The 18,522-nt window shown below is 42.6% G+C and overlaps 2 protein-coding genes across 7 annotated transcripts in view; one reads left to right on the top strand and one right to left on the bottom strand.

Annotated features, from left to right (window-relative positions):
• Positions 1-4,671, top strand: part of PTGR1 (prostaglandin reductase 1) — a 45,470-nt gene extending 40,799 nt beyond the window's left edge. For all 6 annotated transcript variants that reach the window (XM_077817766.1, XM_077817764.1, XM_077817763.1 and 3 more), the window contains 3 exons: positions 1,422-1,527; positions 2,753-2,871; positions 3,878-4,671. In XM_077817766.1, the coding sequence (XP_077673892.1) occupies positions 1,422-1,527; positions 2,753-2,871; positions 3,878-3,988 (336 nt within the window). In that variant the 3' untranslated portion in view covers positions 3,989-4,671. The remainder of the gene's footprint in view (positions 1-1,421; positions 1,528-2,752; positions 2,872-3,877) is intronic.
• Positions 4,672-7,202: 2,531 nt separating this feature from the next.
• LOC144265277 (thioredoxin-like) lies at positions 7,203-17,818 on the bottom strand. The gene is made up of 5 exons (XM_077817762.1): positions 17,666-17,818; positions 13,119-13,223; positions 11,541-11,600; positions 9,152-9,217; positions 7,203-7,415 (listed from the first exon to the last, which is right to left on the bottom strand). The coding sequence occupies exons 1-5, from the start codon at positions 17,687-17,689 to the stop codon at positions 7,353-7,355; spliced, it is 318 nt and encodes a 105-aa protein (XP_077673888.1). The 5' UTR covers positions 17,690-17,818; the 3' UTR covers positions 7,203-7,352.
• Between the last annotated feature and the right edge of the window lie 704 nt (positions 17,819-18,522).

Genomic DNA, 18,522 nt, shown 5'->3' with positions numbered 1-18,522 from the left:
ATTCAGCCTTTGCCTCAATTAGGCGTGTTAGACTGCATGAGCTAGATTGATTTCGCTCAGTGTAATAATACTTTCAAAAGCTCTAGTCAAGGCAAGTTGTTCTTTAGTAGATCCAAACTGGTTAAGCTAAAGCCTAGGCTCCCATCTGACATGATCTCACACCATACCTTTAAATCCCAGTCAACAGTGTCTCTGGGGCCCTGCAGATGTTGGGTGAGCATTTGGAAAGTAGCTGCCCTATGGACATATTGTTTGAATGAAAGTCAACAGCTGAGACCATATGTGGGGAGGGTGGTAAGGATGAAAGAAACGCAGTGTTAATACTCTCCTAAAATGCTCAGGGCATGACCTCTGGAAATAGCTTGGCTATGGAGCAGGATTTACAGCCTTTTCCCAGAAGCGGGCTGACATCAGCACAGCTGGTGCACAAATGAAAACATCTCCACTTAGAAACACACAGAAAACTATTCAATATTTTGCCAAGCAAATGGAAAAAGCATGATGCCAGTGAAGCTTCGTCAAGCTGAGGAGAGGATGTTACAAAATACTTCTTGCACAGACTCCTATGAGAAAGCTGTGGAACAGTAGCTTACTACTGTTTGTCTAATGGTTTAAATAATTAGCACTCCTGCACCAGGCAGGCCATTTGGAAGATCTGATCATTCCAGTGCTGGAGTCCTAATGGGATATACTGTAAATATAATATTGTCAGCAGAAATTCTTGCTTGGTATTTTGGTGCTACTTTCAAGATCCTGCCCAGTTTACCTCTTAGCACTTAGTCTTCTGAGTCCCTTTGTACCTGCACTCTGCCAGCAAAGCCTTCCTCTTGTCCACTCCCCTTTTCACATTTGCCCTAGATCAGCTGCTTCCCCCCCCACGCCCTTCCTAAAAACTCTGCTTCTAGTTAGACTTCACCTGCTAACCATCCACCTCCTTTCTCATACCATGCCTCTGTTTAACCTCACTCACCTTTCCAGGTTGATATTAAATTAGATCCAAGGTGTTCATCTTGCTGCTCTCAAACTCAATCTCTTCCTGGTCCTTCATCTAATTTAGATGAACACTTCAGGGCAGGCACTATGTCCTCTTATGTATTTTTAAAATGCTATCTAAATAGGAAACTGCATGCCAATATGACCCTGACCCTCAGCCTTGATATTATAGAACTGTGAAATAACATATAGCAGAGATGGGCGCAGAGCAGTGCTTCTGAGTCAAACACTTCCAAATAAGGGCCTGCTCTTACAAGCACTTAAGCTTATGAGTAACTTAACTCTAGCAACTAACCCCCCATTAGATCTGCACTGCTCAATGGGATAACTCACATGAAAGTTATTTACATGCTTAAACATTTACAAGTTCAGCCCCCAATGATCAATATAGGTTTTATGTCACTTTATCTATGTTCTGACTACCTTAGGTGGGTGGAGAGTTTTCAAGTATTGTTCTGAATCAAATGAAGAAATTTGGCCGGATTGCTGTGTGCGGAGCCATCTCTGGATACAATGACACAGTGCCCCAGAAAGGTATGAGGTTTTTGGTCAGTTTTTATGGTGAAAAAAATAAAACTTTCCTCTTTGAATTCTTTTAATGGCTTTTATGTTGCTTCAATGTGAAACAAACCCTCAAAATTAAAATATATATTTTTGTCAAGCAAATTCATCCCCCATGCTGTATTTTTAGGACAAAGTTAATCAATCTTGTATTCTGTGCCTCAAAAAAAAAAAATGAAAACAAAACAAACTTAGTTCATGGTCCTTTTCCACCATGGAATGGTAAAGCTTCACAGAAACAGCAAGGCTCATTGTAGTCAAAGCTGCATCTGAGTAAATAGGAATGAATATGGCAAGGGATGGAAATATCCCTCAAATGGGAGAACTCACTTCAATAATAACTGATCTTTGATATTTAACATTAAATAGTTCCAGATGGACAATAGGACAATGAGATTTAACTATCTACCAAGATGATGTGGGGGAAATGAACATTGGTTTAACAGGAATGGGGAAAGAGAGTAGTGATGGGCAACCACCATAGAAATAACTGTTCAAGAAGTGCAAATTACTAATTTTCAGCAAAAGCAGTGACTGGACCTCATCTAAAATAATAGCAGCAAGAAAGGAATCCCTTGCAGAGTACAACCAGAGAACTCACTGTAACAGGCCTGGTGACAGTTGGTATGTGATTTAAATGAGACTGAGTCACTCTTGCACACCACTAGAGGGCAGTAGAGAATGATGAGCTGGATTGTTTCAAGAATTCCAACTTTATCTTTAGGGTGGTATTTGCTTAATGTTCTAAATTAAACAGCAATGGTAAAACAGCCTGATACATGCTATGTCTAGCAAAGCTGATTATAGTTCAGCCATCTAGATGGAAAAGTTCTTTCCCTAGGGCTTTAGATGGTTTTACTTTTATGGTGGGATTTGTGTTGATATTAAGTACTGCCAACTCAATTGAAATCAATGGGAGCTGGGGGGGAGGGGTAAGGAGAGAATAAAAAAATTAAATGTCTGACATTCCAGGTTCCTTGGTCAGTGCTCTAACCACTGGCCTATGGGGAGAGGTGGTCTGCACCACCAGTATCTCCATTTTGTGCAGGGCCCAATCTGGTCAAGAAGTGCAGCCTGGGGCTGATGACACACGGACTAGCTTGGCTTTACCAGCATCTCAGCTTCTCCTTACTGCACATTGGTTTGGTTTTAAACCAAGTAATATTACTGCTCTTTTGTCTATTACCATTTCCAACAGGACCTTATGTTCAGATTCCAATGATCTTCAATGAGCTTTACATGGAAGGATTTCTTGTCTCTCGGTGGAATCACAAGCGTGAGGAGGCCCTGAAGATACTGTTAAGATGGGTTGTTGAGGTAAGAAATGGACAGTTTCTCAGACTAGTCTGTGAACTCATGCTGCTATTTCCTTCTTTAGCAAAGACTACACTAACAAGAGTCAAGTCTGCTGTCATACACTGCTCTTCCATACCCAACATGTCCCTCAAGCAGGGGTTGTGTGTAGGGGGAGAGGCAGAGGCAAACCATGCTGAACACAATACAGAAGAGGAAGAGTACATGCAGCAGCCAAAACTATGCTTGGCCAAAAATGAAGGGGCAAGGTACCAAACTCAGCTCATCTCTACTGTAAGGTCAGAGAACTGATGAGTGAGAAGAGGGCCAGGGATATCCCTAAACATAAGTGCAAGTCTCTTAACAAGAGACACTTCAAAACTAGTCCAACTACTTTGCCTTTTTTGCCACTTGGCAAATATCTGAAGTACTTGCTCTATTCCTTCCCCCTCCACTGACAGTATGGCCAATTTTTGTGAATTTTTTTTAAACCACCTCAGTTTGGTTGCAGAGAAGCTTGAAAATGAGCCCTAAAGACAACACTAAGCATCAAAGAACCACAAAGTTGTTGTGGGGCCTATTACAGCTTTTGAACACTTGGGGTTGGCAATATTGCACTTACTAGGGGAGGAAGAAAAATCTTGTTTTTGGAGTTCTAATGCTCCACACCTGAAGACTTAGTTCTGTTAGACCTATTGCAGCTAGCCTCTGCAGAAGTAACTGATCCACAGGGAATTTGGCATCAGAGGAACAATGGTAGGTGGGCCACCAAAAGCAGCAACCATGTTTAAATCACTTTTGCTGATCAGTATTTAATGGTGAGGTCACTAAAATAAACCAAAAACTTCACTACAGACATTACTGTTTATTCAAAAGGTGAGCTCTTTAGCTGATGTAAACAGGTACAGCTCCATTGACTTCAGAGCTACCACAGTTCACATCAGCTGCTAGGAATTATGAGTTGAATGGATCTAGCTACAGTTTAGACCACCTGCACAGTAAGTTGAGTAAAAATTGTTTCTTTCCACAGGGGAAAATTAAGTGTGAAGAACATGTTACTGAAGGATTTGAAAAAATGCCAGCAGCTTTCATGGGAATGTTAAAGGGAGAAAACCTTGGAAAAGCAGTAGTAAAAGTGTAAAGGTTGTGTGGTTCATTCCATAAGGAAAGCCATACCAATAGCTTGTCTATCTTGTCACCAAATGTTCAGCCATAATTCACTAAATACTTTAGCCCATTAAAAATTATGTTCAAATTAGACAAGTCTCCAACTGGCTTCTTCAAATACAATGCTACAACAAATTGTTGCTCCTGCAGTTATGCAATTAATCCACTTTATCACAGCTTATCAGTCCTCATTGATACATGTGATTGAGGCTTATAAGAATGCACTACTCTAATTTCATGGGCATTTTGAAAAATGCCAGTCAGGTAAACTTTCAGTGCTGCTATATGGCTTTATACTGAGGATCTGACTTTTTTAAAATGCAGGTAACCTTAACTGAGCTGCTTGACAGCTTGATGTGAACTAAGGTCCATGCAGAGAGCAGAAGTCAACTGCAATCTTTTAAATACTATCTGCTACAGTTAAATAGATTTGTACTAGATCCCCTTAAAATGTAGATTTTATTCTGTAGCTAGTAACATGCTTGTCAGAGTCACAGCAACATATAGCCCAGGAGTAATCTGATGAAATAGTTTCTTTGCATGACAATACAGTATTAGAACAGCTCTAAAGATCACCCATTAAATGGTCAAATATTCAACTAGTGTTAATCTTATTGATAAAGAAAATTGTTCTTATCTTGACAATAAACTGACTACATGGAGTGGCAATATTTATGACTTTGTTTTTGTGCATAAATAACCTGACTGATTGGCTATGCATTCCAGATTAATTTGGGAAAGACTGACATCTGCCAACTTTGTAATTTAACCTGAACCTTTTCCCATCTGTTTTACACACAACCTCCTTCCCTCAGACCATACCAATTTGAGAACAACTCCTTATTTTAACTTGAACAGCTCTTCATATTCACTAGGACAAGTATATATCCACATCTAGGAAATTCTGCAGGAACTTAGTGGTCACATGCCTTTACCTCCTGTGGAGCTGAGTGCCTAAGATTATCTTGTGTTGTGGAAGAGGTAAGTGAGGTCCAGATAGACAAAAGTGCTCAACTCAAAGATATTGAATATAGCCTAAGATGGAGAGCTTGTAGTAGTAAGTACCTTGAATAACATCAGAGCTCCCCATCTGCAGGTGCACATAGAAACAACAACCTTTATGGAGAGAACAGGGAGGTCAGAGCCCCTAAAAATGATGAATAAGGTGTAAACAGACTGCCTGATGCCTTTCACCTGGCAACTAAAAGGTTCACACAGCATGCTCACATCATCCAAGTGGGGGCTTATTATATTAGCTCTACTGGCTATCACAGATAAATGAATACTGAATGTATTAAGTGCTACAGCAGCTAATGCACCTTAAAATTAGGCAGCAGCCCCTGTTGCCAAAACAGATTAGGTTCTGCATGGGCTCCAGGAAGCCCAATGGAGTCCAAAGTCAACATCTTATAAAAAGAAAAAACCTGAAGTGTCCTATGCCTCACACTAAGGCAATAGCAAACATCCCTGCTAGATTCTTAACTATCATGTGGTATAAAGAATACATCTTTAGCCTTCCAGTTGTCAGTGCAGCACAACTATCTTAACTTCATGAACAGCCTGAAGGTTAGGGCAGTTGACTAACCTATTGCCAAGGAACACAGGCTTGAGAGCTTAAGAGTTACCTAGGAAAAGACTCAAGCACAACTTTGATAGTCAATGGGAATTACAGCCTGCAGCTCCACAGCTCTTGATGAAGAGATAGCAAGTAATTCTGGCTGAAAGCAAGCCCTGGCCCACTCCCACAAATACAGCTCAGCCTTCTTGCTGAAGAATGGGAGACCAGGACACTTTTTTTTAAAAAAAAAAAAACTTACTATAATAGGTCAGCCTTGACAGGTTTTGCAATTTTTTCCTTTAACTTGATCTGTAAATTCTACCTATGCTGATTTGTGCTAGGGAATGCAGTACTAAACTATTAAGTTTGATGATCCATGCAATAAAACCTCCTAGCCACCAACTTACTGTAAGGTTGCTATGTGATGAATTAATGCACAAGATGTCACACTAAGTTCCCAGCTCTAGTCAGCTGAGGTCAGTGTGACAGCAGGAATCTTTTGTGATTTATGAAGGTTGTGTTTGCCTCACTTTCCCTTTGTGCTTTTGATTGCTACACAAGAGGAGCAAAAGGTAAACACTGCTCTTGGAGTGAGAGACATGAGGTGTTGGTGTCACCAATGGGTCATTAAAGAACTTGGTGAAACCAACCCATATCAACTGAGAATCAAAGAAACAAGGCAAACCCCAAAGACTTGAACAATCAACACTTAACTCTGGAAGGCAGATGCAAATACTCAGTGCATTGTGCCCTAAAGGGCTGCAGGAGCCTCATACTGTACAAGTCTGTCTAGATTTGTCACAGGGAACTAAAGAAAGACAGGTATTGCTAATGGCCCAAGACCTCATTCAGTCATAGAGAGCAGGAGCCTGACCCTTTGGAATGGTGTGGGTCCTTTGGCACTCCCAGGGGACTGGTTACAGGTGGGGAATAGACCGGACGCTGGATCTTGCGACAGACAGCACCAAAGAGCTTTTTGTGGACTTAGAAATTGAAAAAAAGCTTCAACTTGAAGTCATCTAGACAATGAAACCAATTGACAGCAGATAACACATAACAACCTTGCTAAGGTTGTTTGGACCCCTCTTCCCCACTCTCATTTCAAGTTTTAGCAGAAAATAGTTCTCACTATATTACTTCTGAGCCAGGCAAGCGAGGCATCTTGAATATGGAATCCTAGGAATGTTTTTAACATAGTGACCTTCTAAAGCCATTAAAACTATAGTTTTGGTACCTCTCAGACATTAGCATGAGAACATAGTGTGCTGGCACCTCCAAACCTGAGCAGAATAAGATGGCTACATTACATGGTACAAATCAGCTATTACTGCAAAACATGCTATTTGGATTAAGATGGGTTATGGTGAACTATTTGCACTGAGAACTTTGTTCAAAGAGGACAGACTGCTGGAAATTAGCGATCTCCTGCTGTACAAAGCAGGTCAATACTAGTGAGAATAGCCATCTAGTTTTAGGGGAGTACTTCAGAGGGATTGAGGGGGGAACAACTTAATATCTAGCATTTGATCCAGTAGACCACCACATTACCACCTAGCCATCCACCCCCAGAAGCAATACAGCTATATATTATGCAAGCTGCCTAGTTTCACACACTGGACAGCAGTCTCTGTAAGTGAAGAATTTACATTTTATTGTACTCATTTACAGTCTGAAGTGACAATTTTTGGATACATATTTAGCTACCTTGATTAGTTTCCATAAGTAGAAAAAGTTACAGGCTATATGTAAACAGTCAACATTAACTGTTCACAGTGTTCGATCAGCGTAGCTTGGTAATACTTTCTTCCAGCGTCTCTTTGTTTGCTCCAGAGAATTCATGCACCTGTAACAAGAATTTGTTTTAAGTATAGCCATTTAAAAAACAGTGATTTTAGCCCAAACAGTTTTATAATCCTTGGAAAGATATTGGCAATTTTAGTCCCATACTATAATAGGTGGCCAGCATTGGAGGTTTGAAGTATGGTTTTGCTTTCCAGATTTTGTATTCTGCAGCTCTGCATCCCAAAGTATTTCACACACTTTGGGCCAGACCCTAATATATTGTTCTCCAGTCTTACAGATTTCATATGAACCAGCTACACATCCCAGGCCAATCTTGGCTTTCAAAATATTAAGTTTTATAGAATTAAACTTTTCTTACCAAAATCTTGCATATTATCCACAAGAAGTCAAACTATTCAGTTAGACTCTGGATGCAAGACCATGTCTTTTCACCTACTGCACTAAGGGGTTGACACCACTTCACATCCAGATGAATTAACTTTAGATAAGTAACACTTTGAAAACATGTTCACAAATCTAACTCAGCTGGAGAACAAGGAACAAACTCAGCAACAAAAGGATATATTTAGTTTTAAAGACAAAGTTACTAGAGATTCTGGAAGATAAGAGTCTTGTCTACACTGGACATAGTAACCACCTACTCAATCTACCTAACATTTGAGGCATATTTTCTGATGGGCAAATTTAGTTTTTGAAAGCCACAGCTCCCACCCCGGAAGGCCCTTCCTAAAATGAAGGAAATTTGAGCAATGTGCCTGCAAGTCTGGTTATACACTAGCCCACAATGAAGATGTCAGTCAGTATGAAGGACCTGTTTTATATAAGAGCACAGCCATCCATCCAATTATTTCATAACTAAGTGCTTTTGGAGAACAGCCAGCCAAATGAGGTTACTAAAATCAGATATTCCAACCCGAAGCTCACCTCTAGGTTGAGAGAAAGCATGAGAAGTCTTGCCCAAGTTCTCTTTATTATAGCACCTGGAGTTTAGACTTGAGCATCAGCTCTGACATAATTGACAGAAATTACAATTTTGTTATTGTGCAGAAGTATTGAATGTTACTTTAGCCTTTCTATATAGCTGAAGAATAAACACATCTATATATAGATTAGTTTGCTTGTTTTTTAAAAAAGTTATGAATTTAGTTATGATGGGTCCAAAAAGATAGGAATAGTAATTAAAATTAAGTCCAGATGGCCTTCAGCTGGGATAGGTGCATAAAGCAGGTTTCAGACATATTAGGTTCTGAAGAGAGAGGCTCAAAGTCTGGGTCATAACTTCACATTAGGATTTACATGGAATACAAACCTAGAGTGTTGCCAGAACTTGCTACATGCAGTTAGATCATTCAGAAGTAGTTTCTAACATTAGTGACCTATTGCTGTAGGCTAGGTATTATCCTGCTCTTCGGGTGCCAATATGAACTTCCTTGTTTCTGAGGCTACTCTAAAGCCAAGTGTGTTCTAAGTGAGAGTGTAAGTGAACTATATTGCTCAGGAGGTAAATTGAGACGCAAGCTATGTGAGATCTTCACAAGGTGCCACTTCTCCAGAGACAGAGTCAGGATTTGGCTAACTATTGTGTGGGGTCACTTGCCCCAGTGTCCTATTTTTCCCCTAGAATATACTTCCAGCAGCTCTGAGTTAAATCTCATTAGCATGTTTTTTCTGACCCCATACATGTAGTTATTTTAATTCATATTTACTGTTTCAGCATCCAGTATCCTCCCCGCCCCACCCCTATACACTGTTTCACTAAGAATGTTGAAAACCTACCTTTTTGCCCTGCTTGTAAAATTGGAATGTTGGCATGCACTTGACTGAACACTCTGAAGCAATGTCCTAAAAAAAAAGTTTCACTGCAATTTTAGTTTGGCAAATTAAACATACAAATCTAATTTCTGGTTAGTTAACAGATTACAGAAAATGAAAGAAAACCAAGTAATTATTTGCTACTCTGGTCAGTTTAAGACCAGTCAGTTATTATGTGGATATACTATAGTCTTCCTGTTTTGGATTTACAACTAGCAGTGGTGAAAGTGGTTTCATACTCTTTGCTGGATTGTTTAGACAGAAACAAGACAGACTACTCCTGCAGAAAGTAGCACAATACTAGAGAAAGCCAACTTTCTTCCATATCATGCCTTATTTATAAGGTAATTTTACAGCTGAATGTCTGCCTAATGAGTTTGTTAAACAAGCCTCTACTAGTCAGCCAGGTTTGCAGTCTGATGTTACTTCCACCTGTTCTGAACCTGTATCAGAAAGGCTCATGAAGATATTCCAATTAGAAGTATTTATCATTCATTACAAAAGGACAAGTACTTTTAAGCAATGAGTAGCATTCCTGCTGTTTATTACCACTCAAGAAGAGTTTATCACTAGCACAGAATAGCTTCAGGTGAGACGCATCAGCTGTAATAGATCAGATATCTAATCAAAGGTTGTTTAGGTTATTTAACTGAAAGATTGGGGGGAGGAGGAGAAGAGGGGGGGAGTGAAATTTAGATCAGCTACACCCCCTGCAGAGAGCAGGGCCTATGCTATTCAAGATGTTGTCCTGTGCTCCTACTGTGAAGGTAAATACATAAGTAGGTAGTTTTCCCCTCTATAATATTAGGAAACTATGGGAACTGAGTGCAAGATCACCGCCGGTTCTAAACAAGATCTGCGGGCAAGCTAGCAATACTGCCAATACACAGACAAGCCTACAGCATAAGTACTTCAGAAGGCAACAAATGTTGTATCACTTATATAAGGGCCAAGGGGAAGCTCTGAGCAGTTATCAGAATTAAAGGCCAAAAGGGATCATCAGATCACCTTGTCTGATCTCCTGTATGTTGTAGGCCATCCCCTGCACACTACACCCAACAACTGAAATTTGACCAAAGTATTACAACCCACAGGAGACTAGACTTATGTGCCACAAGCAACAAAAGCAAGGATCAAGGTGCACCTGTGCCCAAGGCCCCCACAATGGCATGGCAGTGACTGTGCAATATACCCAGGTAGTTCTGGCAACTGACCTGCATCCACATGCTGCAAAGGAAGACAACCCCCTTCCCCTCCCCTCAAGGTCACCGCTAATTTGACCAGGTGGAAAATTCCTTCCCAACTCCACACATGGCAATCAGTTACACCCGAAACATGTAAGCAACAACCAGCTAGCCAGGCACCAGAGACTGCACAGTGATACCACCTCAGAGCCCTGTCCCTCACCATCTAATGTCCCATCTGTAGCAATGGTCACCCCAATGCTTCAGAGGAAGGATATTAAAAATCCAGAATACAACAGATGGGGGTGTAACAGTGCAAGAGAATCCCTAACTGACTGTTATAGATAGCCAGCTGAAATGAGAGCTTTTAGGAACATAAGAAGTCTCCTGAAAGGATCTCAGCTTCATTAGAAGAACTGAAAACAAACTCAAGTTTACACTTTAATATGGCTTGATTCCAAATATTAGAGAGATCTCCCTATTAACATTGAGACTTTAAAATTGATATTTTAGTCTAGTTTGAATGTTTATCAAGTTTGTTATTCACATACACTGAGGACAACAGGAGCTTTGGATATGCAAGGAGTACAGGATCAAGATCACTTTAGCAATCAGACCGATCTCTTGTCAATTAGTGTTTGGTAGGAATTAAAGATAGGTTTCAGAGTAACAGCCGTGTTAGTCTGTATTCGCAAAAAGAAAAGGAGTACTTGTGGCACCTTAGAGACTAACCAATTTATCTGAGCATGAGCTTTCGTGAGCTACAGCTCACATCATCAGATGCATACCGTGGAAACTGCAGCAGACTTTGCTGCAGTTTCCACGGTATGCATCCGATGAAGTGAGCTGTAGCTCACGAAAGCTCATGCTCAGATAAATTGGTTAGTCTCTAAGGTGCCACAAGTACTCCTTTTCTTTTAAAGATAGATAGTAATTCAACATTTCTCCAACAGGGGGACTAAAATACCCCCTTTAGAAATAACAATTAATCCCTAGTTTCTTGCTCTAGGTAACTACTGTTGCAGGGACTGACCCATTTTGAGAGCAAAGTCCACCTCAAGTTTTAGGAGATAAGTTTCCCAGTATTAGATTGCATGGCAAAGTTAACCTTTACTGCCAATTCTGCCACAGAGCACCAACAAGTAATACTGTTTATTTGAGGACCTTACCTGAGCATCATCCACATCAACCTCAAGAAACACTATGTCTGGGAACCTCTCACAAAGACTCTAAAGTTTTAAAACAAAAAAAAAAAATTGTTAAAATTGCAGTTTATTTCACGTAAACCTTGTTTAAGAGTGCTCTAGGATAGTCTTCTATAAGAGCCTCATTTGGGGAAAAACAAATCTTACCAGTTAGTATCTTTTACTAAAAGGCAAAAGTTTCATTTGCTATAGAGCAATGATGTCACTAGCTGGAGCGTCAAGAGTTCACTTACATGTACCATAGAAGTCATTAAGATTTTTAGCAGTACATTTTAGTTTCAAATGCTTTTTACTGAGATCTTTTATTAGGAAATTAGGGCAACCACAAAGTCATGTGACAGATGTGTCTCTAGGATTATATTTGCACGTGCCTAAGCCATAATAATTAAGTTTTAAAACCATTAAGCAAGTTGCAAGTCAGCTGAAGAGTAAGATTTACAGAGTGATACATGCACTCTCTTCCTTGAGATGAATCTCAAACATGTATTCCTTTTTACTAGCTTTACAGACTGTAATGTCTCTCTTTTGACTGAAGAAAACTGATGATTTGTGAAAGTTTGACTCAATTCCTCAAGAGAATTAGAACAAAGTTTTAACAGAGCTGAGACTTTGGAGAGAGTCACAGGTGAAGTATGTTCATTCATCAAAAAGGTTTACTCTTGATAAAATAAGCAGATCCAGTAGAACCTCAGTTACAAACTGACCAGTCAAGCACACCCCTCATTTGGAACCAGAAGTATGCTATCAGGCAGCAGCAGACACAAAAAGCAAACAGTACTGTACGGTGTTAAACTACTAAAAAAGGGAAAGCAGCATTTTTCTTCTGCAGAGTAAAGTTTCAAAGCTGTATTAAGTAAATGTTCTGTTTTAAACTTTTAAAAGAACCACCATAATGGTTTGGTCAGATTACGAACAACCTCCATTCTGGAAGTGTTCATAACTGAGGATCTACTGTACTAGGAAGTTAGTACAATTTCCCAGCTACACATTTGTAATAGTTTACAGCCACATTTTACACTAATGAATCATGATTTCTAGTTTTCACTGATGGCTATTCACAGTTAGCATGCAGGGTTACAGTTCTTCACTTTTCTAGTTTGGGTCATAAGTGTTAATATCATTCCAGCCTATTCTGTCATTTTGATTGTTAGAATGACATTTGAGATTTAGACTTCAAAATCATTTGACAAGGCTGTCTTTTATGGCACCAGAGACTATGATTTTATTTCAATTTTCTTGACCTTGTCAGTTTGTTATGATCCCCACAATAAGTGGTGAAGAGCATTTCACTCTTTTGGAGGGAGAATGCTTTAAAGAGAGTGGTGAAGAATTGTTTGGACAATATTAGAAATATCATTGTTGTGGTTAGTCACACGTAGATCACAATTGATGTTTTCTTGCAAGTCTTCCCCCATGAGTATCAACTAACATAAGACAGTTCAGACATCTTTAGTGATCTAGTTTTATAATAAGATATCCTTGCACTAGTCAAGTCTCAGCTGTAAAAACTAGCAGAGTATTGAGTTTGGAATTGTTACTTACATGATAAAAAGGCTTGATAACGTTGCATGGTCCACACCATTTGGCTGAGAAGTCAACAACTACAAGCTTATCACCAGCAGATTTCAATTCAGACTTAAATTCTTCCTGTAGAGAGAAGAGATTCAACACCAAGTTTTATTTTTGCAAGTGTGCTCTAATCTTGTTTTTGAAGTTCATACTCCGTTTCCAGACTGGATATTCTGGTGGCTCAATCCTAATGGCCAGTGTTGCATACCAAGACTTTCTTTAGAATCAGTGAATTTTTAATACACTAGCATGAGTCCAAAACAAGGTCTCCCACACCAACCCAAAAGCTATTACAGTAACCTTATTACTTTTTCAGCAATAGAAAAAGTTCTCATGTAGGAATTACCCACCAAGTTGCAGAAGCACATTTGTTGTACTAGCTGGCCCAAAGCCAAAGAAAATAAATACTGCTTGAGTCTAGATTTTTTTTTTTTTTTTTAAGTTTGCATTAAAAAGAAACTGGGCATGCAAGTAAGGCAAGAGTGAAGGAAAGAGAGTGTGCTGAGCTCTAATCAAATACTTGCTCTAACTAGTGAAGCAGGTGCTTCTGACTGCTGGTGTTCTGGTATGTTTGATGCATGAGGGTCTCTTTTATTAGACTTGTTATCATTCTAATCAGATAGAAACACAGCTTCTCCTTATATACAAACATTTGTTTCCAGTCAACTGTTTCTGAAAATGCCATTTTAACTGCAGTCAGTCAAGTCTGTCCAGTTCTTCCATCCTACATTTTAGAACTTTTACCCTTAAATACCACCAAAGCAGTAGATTTTGATGCAAAGCAGGTGACTTATGCCCATAACTATCAAACCCTACCTTGTTAGTTAAAAACTGCACAATCATTTAGACTCCACCAGGAAAACAATTTTCTTCATGTTCCTGCACCAACAGCCAAGTCTTCTATAAGTTCAGCAAAGAATGGAACCACTCTATTTAAGCAGCTTACATGTGCAGCAGATATAGCTAGAGCTGTGAGACTCCTCTAGTAAAACCTGAAACACCATCTACATTTGTGAAAGTGGGCTAGTTTTGAGCCAACACCACTCCAAGGACTCTGGGAAGCAGATTTATATTTTGTACCAAGACTGAGGTGTTACCTGAATTTCACTTAAACCATCTGGCTTAAATTTGATCACAAGACTCAAAGGGTGCAATCCCACACATTTAAATGAATGCAATTAAAAGCTCACTAGGTTTGCTTAGCTCTAGATCAAGCCACTTTAAGGTATTTTAAAAGACTGCTGCATTCCTTCGGTATGTTATCATTCAGAAATTTAGCCAGATGGGTGACAAAAGCAGCCCAACTTGTATGCTACAGATAAAACAGAACAGAACATGTACCATTTTACTGTTGGCTGAACATTATCCACAAGTAAATTCTGCTATGCAATTTGCTGTATTGTAGAATGCAGAGACGGTCATCTGTACAAATTGGATTTAGTTGTGTTGCTACAGCCTGGATTTCAAGGTAGCCATGTCACATGAATGTGTAGTCCTTAGAAATACAGTGACACTAATAATTATAATTAAATTGTATAATATAAAACTCATTTATTCCTATTTGTGGCCATGTACAAGAAGTTAAGGGATCAAAGAAACCAATTCAGTTTTTGAAGGAACCAGCATTACACTTTAGATAACCTGGGAAGCTATAAGGCAACAGCACTAAAATACTGGTTCAGAGACCACATTAACCTACCTGGCCACCAATAACTACCCCGACATGCGATTCAGACATTTAGTCATGTTCTCTACTTCACCGCATCCATAAAGCCAATGGAATTCACTAGGGTAGGACCAGTGGGTATGATCTGCTTCAGTTTTATGCTGAAGACTACCTTGGGAAACCCAGTTTTCGGTTACATGAAGAAACTAGGACCCAATTCAATACCAGAATAATTTTTAACAGCTTAAGTTTTAAACTAAGAGGACACAATCACAGCAGCTTTGCCTAGACATGGCTAGCTCTCTAGAAACACTATGTTGTGACAAACCAAGTACTTAAGTCCACCAGTAAAGTGATGTGGTTTATTGTCAACATTGGGACCCCCTTTTATTCCACTTCACAAAGTACTGGGCAAACTGCTTGCACAGATGAACACGAACCATTCTTGACCTAATGTCCCCCCCCCCCCCCCAAGAAGGGAATCTGCATGATTCCTATAATTGTTACACTAGCAGCCAAGCTCATCAACAGATGACACCAAACTTGTGTTCATCAGAGTCACCTTTACAGTGTAGGCAAAATATACCTTCAAATCAGCAGCACTGCTATGGGTACCTGCATGGCCCCACACTATGCCAACATTTTTATGGCTGACTTAGAACAACGCTTCCTCAGCTCTCGTCCCCTAACGCCCCTACTCTACCTGCGCTATATTGACGACATCTTCATCATCTGGACCCATGGAAAAGAAGCTCTTGAGAAATTCCACCATCATTTCAACAATTTCCATCCCACCATCAACCTCAGCCTGGTCCAGTCCATACAAGAAATCCACTTCCTGGACACTACAGTGCTAATAAACGATGGTCACACAACCACCACCCTATACCGGAAACCTACTGACCGCTATTCCTACCTACATGCCTCCAGCTTTCACCCTGACCACACCATCCATTGTCTACAGCCAAGCTCTGCGATACAACTACATTTGCTCCAACCCCTCAGACAGAGACAAACACCTACAAGATCTCTATCAAGCATTCTTAGAACTACAATACTCACCTGCAGAAGAGAAGAAACAGACTGCTAGAGCCAGAAGAGTTCCCAGAAGTTACCTACTACAGGACAGGCCTAACAAACAAAATAACAGAACGCCACTAGCAGTCACCTTCAGCCCCCAACTAAAACCCCTCCAACGCATTATAAAGGATCTACAACCTATCCTGAAGGATGACCCAACACTCTCACAAATCTTGGGAGACAGGCCAGTCCTTGCCTACAGACAGCCCCCCAACCTGAAGCAAATACTTACCAGCAACCACATACCACACAACAGAACCACTAACCCAGGAACCTATCCTTGCAACAAAGCCTGTTGCCAACTGTGCCCACATATCTATTCAGGGGACACCATCACAGGGCCTAATAACATCAGCCACACTATCAGAGGCTCGTTCACCTGCACCTCTACCAACGTGCTATATGCCATCATGTGCCAGCAATGCCCCTCTGCCATGTACATTAGTCAAACTGGACAGTCTCTATGTAAAAGAATAAATGGACACAAATCAGATGTCAAGAATTATAACATTCATAAACCAGTCAGAGAACACTTCAAGCTCTCTGGTCACGCGATTACAGACATGAAAGTTGCGATATTACAACAGAAAAACTGCAAATCCAGACTCCAGTGAGAGACTGCTGAATTGGAATTCATTTGCAAATTGGATACAATTAACTTAGGCTTGAATTGAATAGAGACTGGGAGTGGCTAAGTCATTATGCAAGGTAACCTATTTCCCCTTGTTTTCCTAACTACCCCTCCCTTCCTCAGACGTTCTTGTTAAACCCTGGTTTTGTGCTGGAAATGGCCCACCTTGATCATCATACACATTGTAAGGAGAGATTTCAGAGTAACAGCCGTGCTAGTCTGTATTCGCAAAAAGAAAAGGAGGACTTGTGGCACCTTAGAGACTAACCAATTTATTTGAGCATAAGCTTTCGTGAGCTACAGCTCACATCATTCGATGAAGCTTATGCTCAAATAAATTGGTTAGTCTCTAAGGTGCCACAAGTCCTCCTTTTGTTTTGACAAAATACTAGTGCCTTGACCTCATCAAGGCCACCAAAACGCTACCCCTGCCAGTGGCAAGTCAGGAGCTGTACTTCCACAGCGCAGGGCGTGCCCCACATCAGTGTCTGCTGAAGTGGTTTGTAATGAACTTCACGCAGCGCCCACTTGGGCGGTGCGCCGACAGCGCCAACCCGAACCGCAGGGGCCTACAGTTCACCCTGCAGCCGCTCCGGCCAACGTGACTGACTGGCAGCTGGGAGCAGCCGCGCCATGCAAGGGGACCACTCGAACGGCCAGCAACCGGGGATTCCACACCCACGCGACAAGGGGGCCCGCCGGAGCGGGGAGGGGGGGTAATGGATCCCCTCCCCCCGCGCAGACCGGCCGCCGGCTCAGCCAGAGGCTCCTCAGGAGAGCAGCTCCCCAAGGCCCGGCGCAGAGTCCCTGCTACCCGCAGCAATAGGGCGGGGGCGGCCGTGCAACGCGGCCGAGGCCCCGAGGACCACCGCCGCCCCAGAGGAAAGGCGGGGGAAGAAGAACCGCCCCGGTCCCAGCCGGCCGCCCGCCCCCCCTCAGCGGCAGGGGCCACTCACCCCTTAGGGCGCGGGCACGAGGCGGGGCTGCGCCCGCGCGCGTTCCCGCGAGCACGGAACAGCCCCGAGCCCCCAGCGGCTCTGGGCAGCAGGGAGAGCGCGGCAGGCGGGCGGCGCACAGCCCTGCCCGCCCCCGAGACACTGGCGAAGGGCGCCCCGCCACTAACAGCCACTAACAGCCGCTCACCAGGTTCTCCACGATCTTCACCATCTTTGCCGCTTGGCTTGCGCTCACGAGACACTGCTTCACTAAGATTTGGCCCGCTGGCGCCTGTGGGATGGTATGGCCGCCCTCCTGCTTATATAGAGGCCAACCCCCCCCCGACCTCAGTGCGCACGCGCGGTTCGCGCCCCGCCCCTCCTTTTCCCAGAAGAGGCGGGTGTGTGCGAAAGGCTGACGCAGCGGAGCTCGTGTTCGCCGGTGTCCGCTCCCTCCCCCCTCAGCTGGGCGCGCGCTGAGTGGCGCGGGTTAGACACCCCGCCCCCCGCCCCCGCTCGCTGGGCGGCGGGTCTCCGCTGAGCTGTCAGGCGGCTGAGGCGGGGGGATCCTCCTGAGGAATCCCCACACCGCGCCTCCCGTCCCGCAGCGAGAGGGCGGCTGCGGACACTGGCTCCCCCGCAGAGCAGGTGTCACCCCCCAGGCCCCAAAGGAGAGAGGTCTCCTGCCTCGGCCTGGGAGCGACACAGGGCAGCGCCGAAGCCAGCCAACTCCCTGCCTTGGGCGGGGCCGCACCGAGTGTCTTTTTGGGCAGGGCCCAATCTGCAAGCGAGGCCCCCACTCTTCCAAAAAATTGCAGCGGGGAGGCCCCACGGGAGTGGGGGCAGGAGAGTGAGCGTGGCCTGCCCTCACCCCACAGTGGCTGCTCCTGCCCCAGTTCCCCCCTCCTGGCAGGGTGAGGTGGGGTCACAGAGCCAGTAGCTCAGGTTTGGCCTAGCCGCCCCTCTCTTGTGACAGCGGGGCGGCAGGGCCAAATCTGAGTGGCCCTGGAACTCCGCACACCAGGTCACAATGCCCTAGGCTGCTCTTGCGATTGCTGACCTGGG

The sequence above is a fragment of the Eretmochelys imbricata genome, chromosome 5 (assembly GCF_965152235.1).
Source record: "Eretmochelys imbricata isolate rEreImb1 chromosome 5, rEreImb1.hap1, whole genome shotgun sequence".
NCBI classification, from domain to species: Eukaryota; Metazoa; Chordata; order Testudines; family Cheloniidae; genus Eretmochelys; species Eretmochelys imbricata.
Note: the sequence above shows the minus strand (reverse complement) of the source record. Positions and strands in the feature narration are given on the sequence as shown.

Coding starts and splice junctions, on each gene's coding strand:
- LOC144265277 (XM_077817762.1), bottom strand. CDS start 17,689: ATGGTGAAGATCGTGGAGAACCTG. Junction 11,601..13,118: donor TTATCAAGCCTTTTTATCAT/GTAAGTAACAAT, acceptor TTAAAACTTTAG/AGTCTTTGTGAGAGGTTCCC. Junction 7,416..9,151: donor TTTACAAGCAGGGCAAAAAG/GTAGGTTTTCAA, acceptor TTCTTGTTACAG/GTGCATGAATTCTCTGGAGC.